This window comes from Nerophis lumbriciformis, linkage group LG04, assembly GCF_033978685.3.
Source record: "Nerophis lumbriciformis linkage group LG04, RoL_Nlum_v2.1, whole genome shotgun sequence".
NCBI classification, from domain to species: domain Eukaryota; kingdom Metazoa; phylum Chordata; class Actinopteri; order Syngnathiformes; family Syngnathidae; genus Nerophis; species Nerophis lumbriciformis.
In genome coordinates, this window is record NC_084551.2 from 38527597 (window position 1) to 38540000 (window position 12404).

Below are 12404 nucleotides of genomic sequence, written 5' to 3' on the forward strand. Positions count from 1 at the left end.
CATTTTTTCAATGGGAGAAGCTATTACATGTTGGCACCAAGATGGCTAAAAATGCTACTGGAGCCTTTTCCTTTTGGCCCAGACTTCCAATATACCATCTGTCTAATCGTAACGTCTTACATCATTCGCCATGAACCAGAAAGTATTCTGCTAGCTAAGAAATTGACAAACTACGACATTATCACTTTATGACATCAGTCATGTAAATTTGATAAAATCCAAAAATGGTATAGGACTTAATCTTGGATTAGTAACTGTCATCTTAGAACCAGGAAGTGGTCTGTGGTCAATGGCGCTTTAACTTTTTTTGCACACTTTTTTTTCCAAAACTGGATTGTCCCATATATGTAGAGACAAAAGTGTGCATCCAATATTGAGCTAAAAAGGGTAGGACGCATGTTGTCTCCTGTTACTATGGGAAATATGTTTGTAAAATGTTGATGGACTTCATTAATGACAGGGCACTTGATGTTAAATTTTAGGGCAAGCTAAATCCCAGCCCTTTCCTGCTCTGTCACCAATAGGGATAGGTACGGAATTCAGTACTTTTATAGGCACCGACTGAATTCGGTTGGTACTACCACATATCGATTCACCTAAAATGAAATTCCAATACCTGTGTTGCTTTGTGACGTCACATCCAATTGCAGACTAAACATCGGCTCAAACACTTGACAAGGAAACAATCACTCAAGCAGCATTCAGAAAAGACCAACATGCCTCTTGGTTATGTTGCAATGTTCAATGCCAACAAAGCAAGTATGCCTGAAAGGCGCCACTTTCCTAAAATTGATGCTAATCTACAAAACCAGTGAAGTTGGCACGTTGTGTAAATTGTAAAGAAAAACAGAATACAATGATTTGCAACTCCTTTTCAACTTATATTCAATTGAGTACACTGCAAAGACAAGATTTTTAATGTTCGAACTGAGAAACGTGTTTGTTTTTTTTTGCAAATCATTAACTTAGAATTTAATGGCAGCAACACATTTCAAAAAAGTTGACACAGGGGCATTTTTACCACTGTGTTACATGGCCTTTCCTTTCAACAACACTCCATTAAAAAGGGATGTCCATGAAAGAGACGTTGCTTGGATGGAAACATATGTTGCTCCAAAACCTGTATGTACCTTTCAGCATTAATGGCGCCTTCACAGATGTGTAAGTTTCCATGCCTTGGGCACTAATACACCCCCATACCATCACAGATGCTGGCTTTTCAACTTTGCGCCTATAACTGTCCAGGTGGTTCGTTTCCTCTTTGGTCCGGAGGATGTCCACAGTTTCCAAAAACAATTTGAAATGTGGACTATTCAGACCACAGAACACTTTTCCACTTTGCATCAGTCCATCTTAGATGAGCTTAGGCCCAGCGAAGCTGCCGGCGTTTCTGGGTGATGTTGATAAATGGCTTTCGCTTTGCATAGTAGAGTTTTAACTTACACTTACAGATGTAGCGACAAACTGTAGCTACTGACAGTGGTTTTCTGAAGTGTCTCTGAGCCCATGTGATGATATCCTTTACACACTGACTTCGCTTTTTGATGCTGTACCGCCTGAGGGATCGATCTTAAGCATTGCCGCTTACATGCAGTGATTTCTCCAGATTCTCTGAACCTTTTGATGTTGTTACGGACCGTAGATGGTGAAATCCCTAGATTCCTTGCAATAGCTCGTTGAGAAATGTTGTTCTCAAACTGTTCGACAATTTGCTCACGCAAATGGGTGGATGGATTTGTTGTCAAAGTGGTGACTCTCGCCCCATCCTTGTTTGTGAATGACTGAGCATTTCATGGAAGCTGCTTTTATACCCAATCATGGCACCCACCTGTTTCTAATTAGCCTGTTCACCTGTGGGATGTTCCAAATAAGTGTTTTATGAGCATTTCTCAGCTTTCTCAGTCTTTTTTGCCACTTGTGCCAGCTTTTTTGAAACATGTTGCACGCATCAAATTCCAAATGAACTTATATTTGCAAAACATAACAAAGTTTACCAGTTCGAATGTTAAGTATCTTGTCTTTGCAGTCTATTCAATGGAATATAAGTTGAAAAAGATTTGCAAGTCATTGTATTCTGTTTTTATTCACAATTTATAAAACGTGCCAACTTTACTGGTTTTGGGTTTGTATATTGGCTTTGCTATATACATCCCACTGATTAGCATTAGCGATTTTAACATAGTTTTACCACCATTTGGTAATAAACTAAGATGCATGTTGCAATCAAATAGCAGATCTGTAATAAGTACAATACTTGCAGCATAAACACTTAGTAGGGCACATCCACCTTTGGCAAAGGCTACTTAAGTGCTATGCAGCACACAATAGCCTACACATTACTGCCATCTAACGTTTTGGAATTGCCACGGCATGCAAAGTCTACTATGTAATACTTGCAAATGAAATACTGTAACAACTGGACAGCACAGTTATCATCATAATCAGCTAATAAATTAAAACAAAAATGTTTATCATCAAACAATTAACATTTATTCAAACACACAAAATACTTGGAATTTGTACAGGTATCGATTCTAAGGTGCCAATGAGCTTGTCGGTTTCCTTTCCTCTGCTTTCTCAGTACCTTGGTCACTATTGTTTTTGTCGCCTCTTGGTCTGTCTCGCCTGTCAAGTGAGCCGTGCATGAGGTTGCCGTGGTCACACTGATGTCACGCTTCAATCACAACGTGACCGTCCGGCTCAAGAGACCGGCCGTTAATAAGCTGACGACCGATCGCATTCTCAGCCTCTCGCTGGAGTCACTTCAAGTGCGCCCTGATTGTTCCAAATACTTTTTAGACTACTCGGTCACGCCCAAAGCGCATCGCTCTGAGCCGCCCGTCATGCTGATTCATGCTTGACTAATGAAGGAAAGGGTTTAGCAAGAGTAGAGACTGATTTAAAGGTATACATTCCTCTCTGTGTAAATATTTAAAAAGACTCTTTACTTTGATGTAGGGTTCAACTAAAAGTCTTACTTCCTGGAGAGTTGTGCTAAGTGGGAATGTGTATCCAAAGAGATTGTTTACAAACCCCGTTTCCATATAAGTTGGGAAATTGTGTTAGATGTAAATATAAACGGAATACAATGATTCGCAAATCCTTTTCAACCTATATTCATTTGAATGCACTACTAAGGCAAAATATTTGATGTTCAAACTCATAAACTTTATTTTTTTTTGCAAATAATAATTAACTTAGAATTTCATGGCTGCAACGCGTGCCAAAGTAGTTGGGAAAGGGCATGTTCAGCACTGTGTTACATCACCTTTTCTTTTAACAACACTCAATAAACAATTGGGGACTGAGGAAACTAATTGTTGAAGCTTTAAAAGTGGAATTCTTTCCCATTCTTGTTTTATGTAGAGCTTCAGTCGTTCAACAGTCCGGGGTCTCCGCTGTCGTATTTTACGTTTTATAATGCGTCACACATTTTTTATGGAAGACAGGTCTGGACTGCAGGCGGGCCAGGAAAGTACCTGCACTCTTTTTTTTTTTTTTTTTTTTACAAAGCCACGCTGTTGTAACACGTGCTGAATGTGGTTTGGCATTGTCTTGCTGAAATAAGCTCATACCATCACAGATGCTGGCTTTTGAACTTTGCGTCGATAACAGTCTGGGTGGTTCGCTTACCCTTTGGTCCGGATGACACAATGTCGAATATTTCCAAAAACAATTTGAAATGTGGACTCGTCAGACCACAGAACACTTTTCCACTTTGCATCAGTCCATCTTAGATGATCTCGGGTCCAGAGAAGCCGGTGGCGTTTCTGGATGTTGTTGATAAATGGCTTTCGCTTTGCATAGTAGAGCTTTAACATGCCCTTACAGATGTAGCGACCAACTGTATTTAGTGACAGTGGTTTTCTGAAGTGTTCCTGAGCCTATGTGGTGATATCCTTTAGAGATTGATGTCGGTTTTTGATACAGTGCCGTCTGAGGGATCGAAGGTCACGGTCATTCAATGTTGGTTTCCGGCCATGCTGCTTACGTGGAGTGATTTCTCCAGATTCTCTGGACCTTTTGATAATATTATGGACAGTTGATGTCGAAATCCTTAAATTTCTTGCACTTGCACTTTGAGAAACGTTGTTCTTAAACTGTTTGACTATTTGCTCATGCAGTTGTGGACAAAGGGGTGTACCTCCCCCCCATCCTTTCTTCTGAAAGACAGCATTTTTTGGAAAGCTGTTTTTATACCCAATCATGACACCCACCTGTTCCCAAATAGCCAAATGTTTGATGAGCATTCCTCAACTTTATCAGTATTTATTGCCACCTTTCCCAACTTCTTTGTCACGTGTTGCTGGCATCAAATTTTAAAGTTAATGATTATTTGCAAAAAAAAATGTTTATCAGTGTGAACATCAAATATGTTGTCTTTGTAGCATATTCAACTGAATATGAGTTGAAAATGATTCACAAATCATTGTATTCCGTTTATATTTACATCTAACACAATTTCCCAACTCATATGGAAACGGGGTTTGTAATTGGGAAAATCAGTGATTCATTCTTGTTACTGCTGGTATACAATATACAGTGTAACCTCCATTTACGAACCCCTTTTGTACAAACTTTTTGATTTACGAGCCCCAGACTGACTAGAAATATGCTTGTTGTACGAACATTTTGTTCTCGTTCTCATTCAAAAAGCAGGGCCCAGTGCCTTCTAGCCTTTTTACGCCGTGTTTCTAATTTTCCTACAGTAGCTCAATATGAGTCCAAAGAAACATGAAACATTCTGGAAGTATCCACAGCGTTGTCACCACGCAACGCCCCACCCCTCCTCCCCTTCAGCTGCACACAAAAGATTAACCAGCAAGGTTAAGTGGATTGAATTTGTTTATTCCTGATCAATGTAGCTACTTGGCTGTTACAGTTAGGGAGTTTGGGGATTTCAAACGGTGAGTGCACCACTGGGCTAGTGACAGTGTGTGTGCGCTGAGGAAAGTTCAGTTGTTTTGACTTTGTTATAAAATAGAAAAGTGATTCATCACTCTCAAATGTTTGTTTGATAGACTGTACTGTATTTTGCTTCTTGTTCAAAGTGTACAAACCTTTACTAAAATACGGACTGTTGTCGAGGCTGGAACCCATTAATCATGTTTACGTTGTTTCTTATGGAGAAATTTGCTATAATTTACAAACCCTGTTCAAGAAATAATTATTAGGGATGTCCGATAATGGCTTTTCCGGTATTCCGATATTGTCCAATAAGGCTGCAGCTAACGATTATTTTTCTATCGATTAATCTATAGATTATTTGTTCGATTAATCGGTTAATCTATAGATTATTTTTTCGATTAATCTATAGATTATTTTTCCTTTTACCGATTATTTTTTTATTTAAAATGAAGATGAAAAAATAAATGTAGGCCAGTTTTTTCAAAAGGCATGGCTTTTATTTACAAAAAAAAAGTATGGCCACTCAGTCAACATTGACAACAACATGACAAAATATTCTGTAACAATGTAAACATTTAAAACTTTAACATTTAACAAAATTAAAAGTAGCTTATTTGCTTTTTAATGTGCAAATATAAAAGTAAACATCCAGTGCAAATCTTAATATTCTGCAATAGTATAAGCATTTCTAAAGTAAAAGTATTGCTTATTTTGCTTTAAAATGTGCAAAAATAAAGATAAACATCCAATTCAAAAAAGTGCAAAACGGAAATATTCTGTAACAGTGTAAACATTTCAACAAAAGTAAAAGTATTGCTTATTTGCTAAAATGTGCAAAAATAAAGATAAACATCCAATACAAAAAAGTGCAAAACTAAATATTCTGTAACAACAGTGTAAACATTTCAACTAAAGTAAAACTTTTGCTTATTTTGCACAACAACAATGATAGTATGATTAAAGTGAAAGTTAATTGTTCGTTTGTACATAGTATACGTAACTGTTAATGTTGTAAAAGGTATTTGCACAACTAATTAACGTTAGCGTTAAAGAGGAGCGCGTCTTTGTAAACACTGAACAGGCACGCCAAACTCTCCTCTCAGAGCGAAACGGTGCTTTAGTTTATGAATTTACAACGCAGATACAAATGACACATTCATGTTTTTGTGTAATGATGACAACGTATACTCACGCGGACGATTGACTAGTTGATGGTGATGGCAAGAACGCTTCCGTTGTGCTGCTATGATAGGCCATTTCCGCTCGACACAGTGTGCATACAACAACATTATTAGCAGAGGTGGGTAGAGTAGCCAGAAATTGTACTCAAGTAAGAGTACTGTTACTTTAGAGATTTATTACTCAAGTAAAAGTAAGGAGTAGTCACCCAAATATTTACTTGAGTAAAAGTAAAAAGTATGTTGTGAAAAAACTACTCAAGTACTGAGTAACATACACACACATATCATATATATATATATATATATATATATATATATATATATATATATATATACATACATTGATATATACAGTATATAATTTATATTTATTTATTTTGCCGTTTTTGTTTACATGTTAAAGGTGTTTTAATAATTATACATGCATGTTTAACATATAGATTCCTTTCTTTCATGAAGACAAGAATATAAGTTGGTGTATTACCTGATTCTGATGACTTGCATTGATTGCAATCAGACAGTAGTGCTGGTAACGTCCACGTTTTCAAATGGAGGAGAAAAAAAGTTCCTCCTTTCTGTCTAATACCACATGAAAGTGGTTGTTTTTTGGCATCTTATTTGTCCACCTTCCATATTCGTTTTTATACACTTTACAAGAAATACATTGGCGGCAAACTCCGTAGCTTGCTAGCTTGTTTGCGCTGGCTTTCGGAGACTCTTTTTTTGAAAGCGCAAGCGGGATGGAGCGGGACTTTTATTGTGAAGACAGGAACTGTGCAGTCAGTCTTTAGGCTTTTGACGGGGTGTACGGTTGAAATACGGTCTTTTTTCCTTCACACTTTTGATTGATTGATTGATTGGAACTTTTATTAGTAGATTGCACAGTACAGTGCATATTCCGTACAATTGACCACTAAATGGTAACACCCGAATAACTTGTTTCAACTTGTTTAAGTCAGGTCATGTGACCCCTGGCTCTGTTTGATTGGTCCAACGTCACCAGTGACTGCATCTGATTGGTGGAACGAAGTGAAACGTCACCAGTAAGGCAGGCACTTTGAAGGTCTGTCTGACAGACCAAAACAAACAAAGCGTGCATTAACAGATCGATAAAAATTAGTAGCGAGCTGAATGTAGATAAAAGTAGCGGAGTAAAAGTAGCGTTTTTTCTTAGGTCGTTTATTGAAATACTCCCACACTTTTGACGACTTTTGGCGTGTTTTTTTCCCCTTGCTCGCACCGCTCGCATCGTCTGCTTTGCGCTCCGCCATGACGGTAGTGTGACGTAAATATGCGACGCGTCGACGAACAAAAACGTCCTCGACGTATTTACGTAACCGATGACGTCGACGCGTCGTTTCAGCCCTATTGTCCAACTCTTTAATTACCGATATCAACCGATACCGATATCAACCGATATTTGCAGTTGTGGAATTAACACATTATTATGCGTAATTTGGACAACCAGGTATGGTGAAGATAAGGTACTTTTTTTGAAAATTGATCAAATAAAATAAGAAATAAATTAAAAACATTTTCTTGAATAAAAAAGAAAGTAAAACAATATAAAAACAGTAACATAGAAACTAGTAATTAATGAAAATGAGTAAAATTAACTGTTAAAGGTTAGTACTATTAGTGGACCAGCAGCACGCACAATCATGTGTGCTTACGGACTGTATCCCTTGCAGACTGTATTGATATATATTGATATATAATGTAGGAACCAGAATATTAATAACTGAAAGAAACAACCCTTTTGTGTGAATGAGTGTGAATGGGGGAGGAACGTTTTTTGGGTTGGTGCACTAATTGTAAGTGTATCTTGTGTTTTTTATGTTGATTTAATTAAAAAAAACACAAAAAAAAAACACCAATAATTTAAAAAACGATACCGATAATTTCCGATATTACATTTTAACACATTTATCGGCCGATAATATCGGCAGGTCGATATTATCGGACATCTCTAATAATTATGTTTGGTTCGACTGTAATAACTTTAAATGACATACATGGCTCAAGTCATCACTTTGTTAAAATGAAAGACATACTGCAAGTAAAGGCAAAGCAAGCTGTGGTTTCGTGCACCAGCTGTAGCAAAAAGGGAGGTTTGGTCTAAACTTTGTTGGGAAATATGTCTTAGACTTAGACAAACTTTAATGATCCACAAGGGAAATTGTTCAATGTCTCAATGTAAAATCAGTCTTATGACAGTCTAGCAGTTAAAAACATTCACATCAAAGGAACCTACGCAGGTGTATTAAAATAGTCAGCTTGTGAACTTAACTTCGTAATTTTTCACTATGTTGTATAGTACATAAAATTGCACTTTATATACAGTAGTAGGCTTTCAAGCAGCAAATGTGATTCAATTGCGCCCTCTGCTTGTCACTGTGGTGAACAACAGCACCGCCATTGCTTCAACATACAGCAACTGCTTTATGATGTTTCTTTTTAAACCACACAAAAATAAAAGCGAGCTTTTTGGTTTGTTTAATAAATTGGACGTATTCAAGTTTTTATACCTCCAACAACACAACATGAAGTTTGAGACTTACAGGGATTGGTTTCATTTAGTGCTGCAGTAGGCGTGCACACGTGCACCTTATAACACACCCAACAAAAGCATCCCTGTTTCCTGTGCTCCATGTAGGTGAGGGAGTTGCTGCTGCAGTCATTTAATACTTAGTTAATGTTGAGTTGTTGTGGACATAAAATGATTGTAACTAAATAACTGGAGCCCCCAGTCTTGTCAGCCTATGTGTTTAGGCAGAGAAGACGTTTAAACACAGTATATATTTTTCATTGTTGTTTATGGATGTGTACCTTTCACATTTGACCCAATGTGGTACCAATTACAGGTACCTGGGAATCAGTACCAGTACCAATATTCTGTACTTTAGTGTGTGCGTCCGTGTATTAAAATCAATAAATCAATTGTTTAATAATAAAATGTATTTTTAACAATGAGCTGATTAGGATAACTGTGCCGTTAAGTTTTATCTTGTTTTATTACACTTCAGAGTCATTTGCAAGTATTAAATAGTAAACTCTGCATGCAGTTGCAATTACAAGACGTTAGATGGCAGTAGTGTATAGACTACTGTGTTGCTTCGCCAGGAAGTAGTCTTTGCCATGAAGCTGGATGTGTCTGTCTAGTCTTATGTTGAATCTTAAAGTGTCAACACTGTAAGTTTGATTGTAACATGCATCTTAGTAGTAGTTTTTATTACCAAATGTAGAGGTGTTGATATTACCATGTAAAATGGCTAATATATATATATATATATATATATATATATATATATATATATATATATATATATATATATATATATATATACACACACATACATACAGTCGTGGTCAAAAGTTTACATACACTTTTAAATAACATAATGTCATTGCTGTATTGAGTTTCCAATCCTTTCTACAACTCTTATTTTGTGATAGAGTGATTGGAGCACATCTGACCACAGAACTTTCCTCCAGAAGGTCTTATCTTTGTTCATGTGATGTCAGATGAAACAAAAAATGTAGCTGTTTGGCCACAACACCCAGCAATATGTTTGGAGGAGGAAAAAGTGAGGCCTTTAATCCCAGGAACACCATACCCACCATCAAGCATGGTGGTGGTAGTATTATGCTCTGGGCCTGTTTTTCTGCCAATGGAACTGGTGCTTTACAGAGAGTAAATGGGACAATGGAAAAGGAGGATTACCTGCAAATTCTTTAGGACAACCTAAAATCATAAGCCTGGAGGTTGGGTCTTGGGCGCAGTTGGGTGTTCCAACAGGACAATGACCTCAAACACAAGTCAAAAGTGGTAAAGAAATAGCTAAATCAGGCAAGAATTAAGGTTTTAGAATGGCCTTCCCAAAGTCCTGACTTAAACCCCATTGAGAACATTTTCTGACATGAAACAAGTCCATGTCAGAAAACCAACAAATTTAGCTGAACTGCACCAATTTGGCCAAGACTAGTGGTCAATAATTAAACCAGAAGCTTGTGGATGGCTACCATAAGCATTTTATTGCAGTGGAACCAAATAACAACATTGCTGTATGTATACTTTTGACCCAGCAGATTTGCTCACATTTTCAGTAGACCCATAATAAATTCATAAAAGAAGCAAACTTCATGAATGTTTTTTGTGACCAACAAGTATGTGCTCCAATCACTCTATCACAAAAAAATAAGAGTTGTAGAAATGATTGAAAACTCAAGACAGCCATGACATTATGTGCGTGTGTGTGTGAGCATCAAGTTAGTGCACTTTGGAAAAGTTCAAGCTTTTTTTTTATCAGCTTTGTCGGCATGGAAAATGACAACATTACCTTGAGGCAGTTCAACTGAGTGCTGCTTGAGAGCTTGATCCCCGCCAATTGTTTGAGCAAGGGCCTAGTCTGCAACCGAATGTGACGTCACAGGCAACAAAGGTATTGAAATATTTTACCGTGCACCGTTTTGAGCTGTGTTGTCAAGCTAGTTGTTGGCTAACGTTTGTAAAAGTTCCTCTAACTCTGTAAAGTTACGAGGTCATCCATTGGACAAATTTGCAACAACAAGCTAATCAGACAAATCCTAATGCAAGGCAGATAGTGCCAAATCTTGATAACAAAATAACAGAGCAAATCCTTCTGTGGCAGTCCTAAATGTATTTGGCAAGCTGTCACAAATGTAACCTTGACTTTGCTTCTTCAGCTTTTGACTGACTTTACCACTTCTATTATTTACCACTTTGGCTACTTTTAAATTGGAACATACATTGTTATGCTTTTAGGCCATTTCACAGCAATGGTGTGGAAGAGCACTACAACGCTGGGAGTGGGTAAAGCCATTGCATCGGACGGCTCCTCTTTCGTGGTGGCAAGATACTTTCCAGCTGGGAATATCACCAACCAGGGGCACTTTGAGAGCAACGTCCTCCCGGCTAGAGGTCCTGGATTGACCTCCTAAAGATGCCTGGACTCAAGATGCAAAAACCCTTTTCAGTCAGTTGGTGTCCTGCATTTCAGTCCAGAGAAGTGTCTTGCATTTAACCATTTGGGGGTTTTTTTTGTCATTGGAAAATGACTTTTAATGGTGTAGTGTGTATGTACTACTGTTTGCTAACACACAGTTTACAGATAACAGTGAGCACCTAACAAAGTGAATTTAAATTACTTGTGAAATCATTCCTTCTGATCATGAGCTCAACATGGTTTGTATTTTTCACTGTTACCCACTAGGATTCTTGTCTTTTTTTACTTGTGCTGTAATTAATTAAATTGGAAAAGCTGTCTGTTTTCTTTCAGTATGTTGGTTTTAAGCAGTGTGAACTACTATATTGATATTACATAAACCCGGAGTGCCAAATTATGATTGTCATTTATTTTGGTGTAATGTAAACATATGTACTTGCCCATTTTCTGTAAAGTATTTAAAGGTACTGCACTTTTTTTTTTTTATGCCTACTGTTCACAATCATTATGAGAGTTAGGGTAATGAGGGACAAAAGGTTTTTTTGGGTTTTTTTTTTTTGCATTCTAACAAGTAAAACTTGTCTCATTCTCATACTTGCCAACCCTCACGATTTTCCCGGGAGACTCCCGAATTTCAGTGCCTCTCCCGGGGCAACCATTCTCCCGAATTTCCCCTGATTTCCACCCGGACAGCAATATTGGGGGCGTGCCTTAAAGGCACTGCCTTTAGCATCCTCTCTCACCTGAAACCTTCACCCCTTAACAGCCGCATGCTGTCCAGGCGTCCGCTTTTCCTCCATATATACAGCGTGCCGGCCAAGTCACATAATATTGTAGCGTTGGACGGGTTTGACAATGGCCTTTACTCGAAGATGTCAAGAAATGTTGACACGTTGTATGATCTTTTAACTGGCTTAATAACGTTAATTTCAAGCACACACACGTACACACAAGTGAATGCAATGCATAATTGTTCAACAGCCATACATGTCACACTGAAGGTGGCTGTATAAACAACTTTAACACTGTTACTAATATGCGCCACACTGTCAACCCACACCAAACAAGAATGACAAACACATTTCGGGAGAACATCCGTACCGTAACACAACAGAACAAATACCCAGAACCCCTTGCAGCACTAACTCTTCCGGGACGCTACAATAACATCTACGGCAAGGAGACGAAGCAGAAAAACAAAGAAGAGACATGGCGACGACGAGTAGGAAGAAGAAGTATGCAAGTTCCAAAATGATTGGAAAAAAGAATTTCATTTAATCCAGGACAGCTCGGAGGGGAATTGGTATGCAGCCTGCAACTCAAACCCAACCACGCCCTCATGTCCCGA

The 12404-nt window shown here is 37.9% G+C and overlaps 1 protein-coding gene across 1 annotated transcript in view; it reads left to right on the forward strand.

Moving 5' to 3' along the window:
- Positions 1–11450, forward strand: part of glipr2l (GLI pathogenesis-related 2, like) — a 30489-nt gene extending 19039 nt beyond the window's left edge. Inside the window, exon 5 of the mRNA XM_061954654.1 lies at positions 10876–11450. Coding sequence (XP_061810638.1) covers positions 10876–11051 — 176 coding nt within the window. The 3' untranslated portion in view covers positions 11052–11450. The remainder of the gene's footprint in view (positions 1–10875) is intronic.
- Positions 11451–12404: the final 954 nt, after the last annotated feature.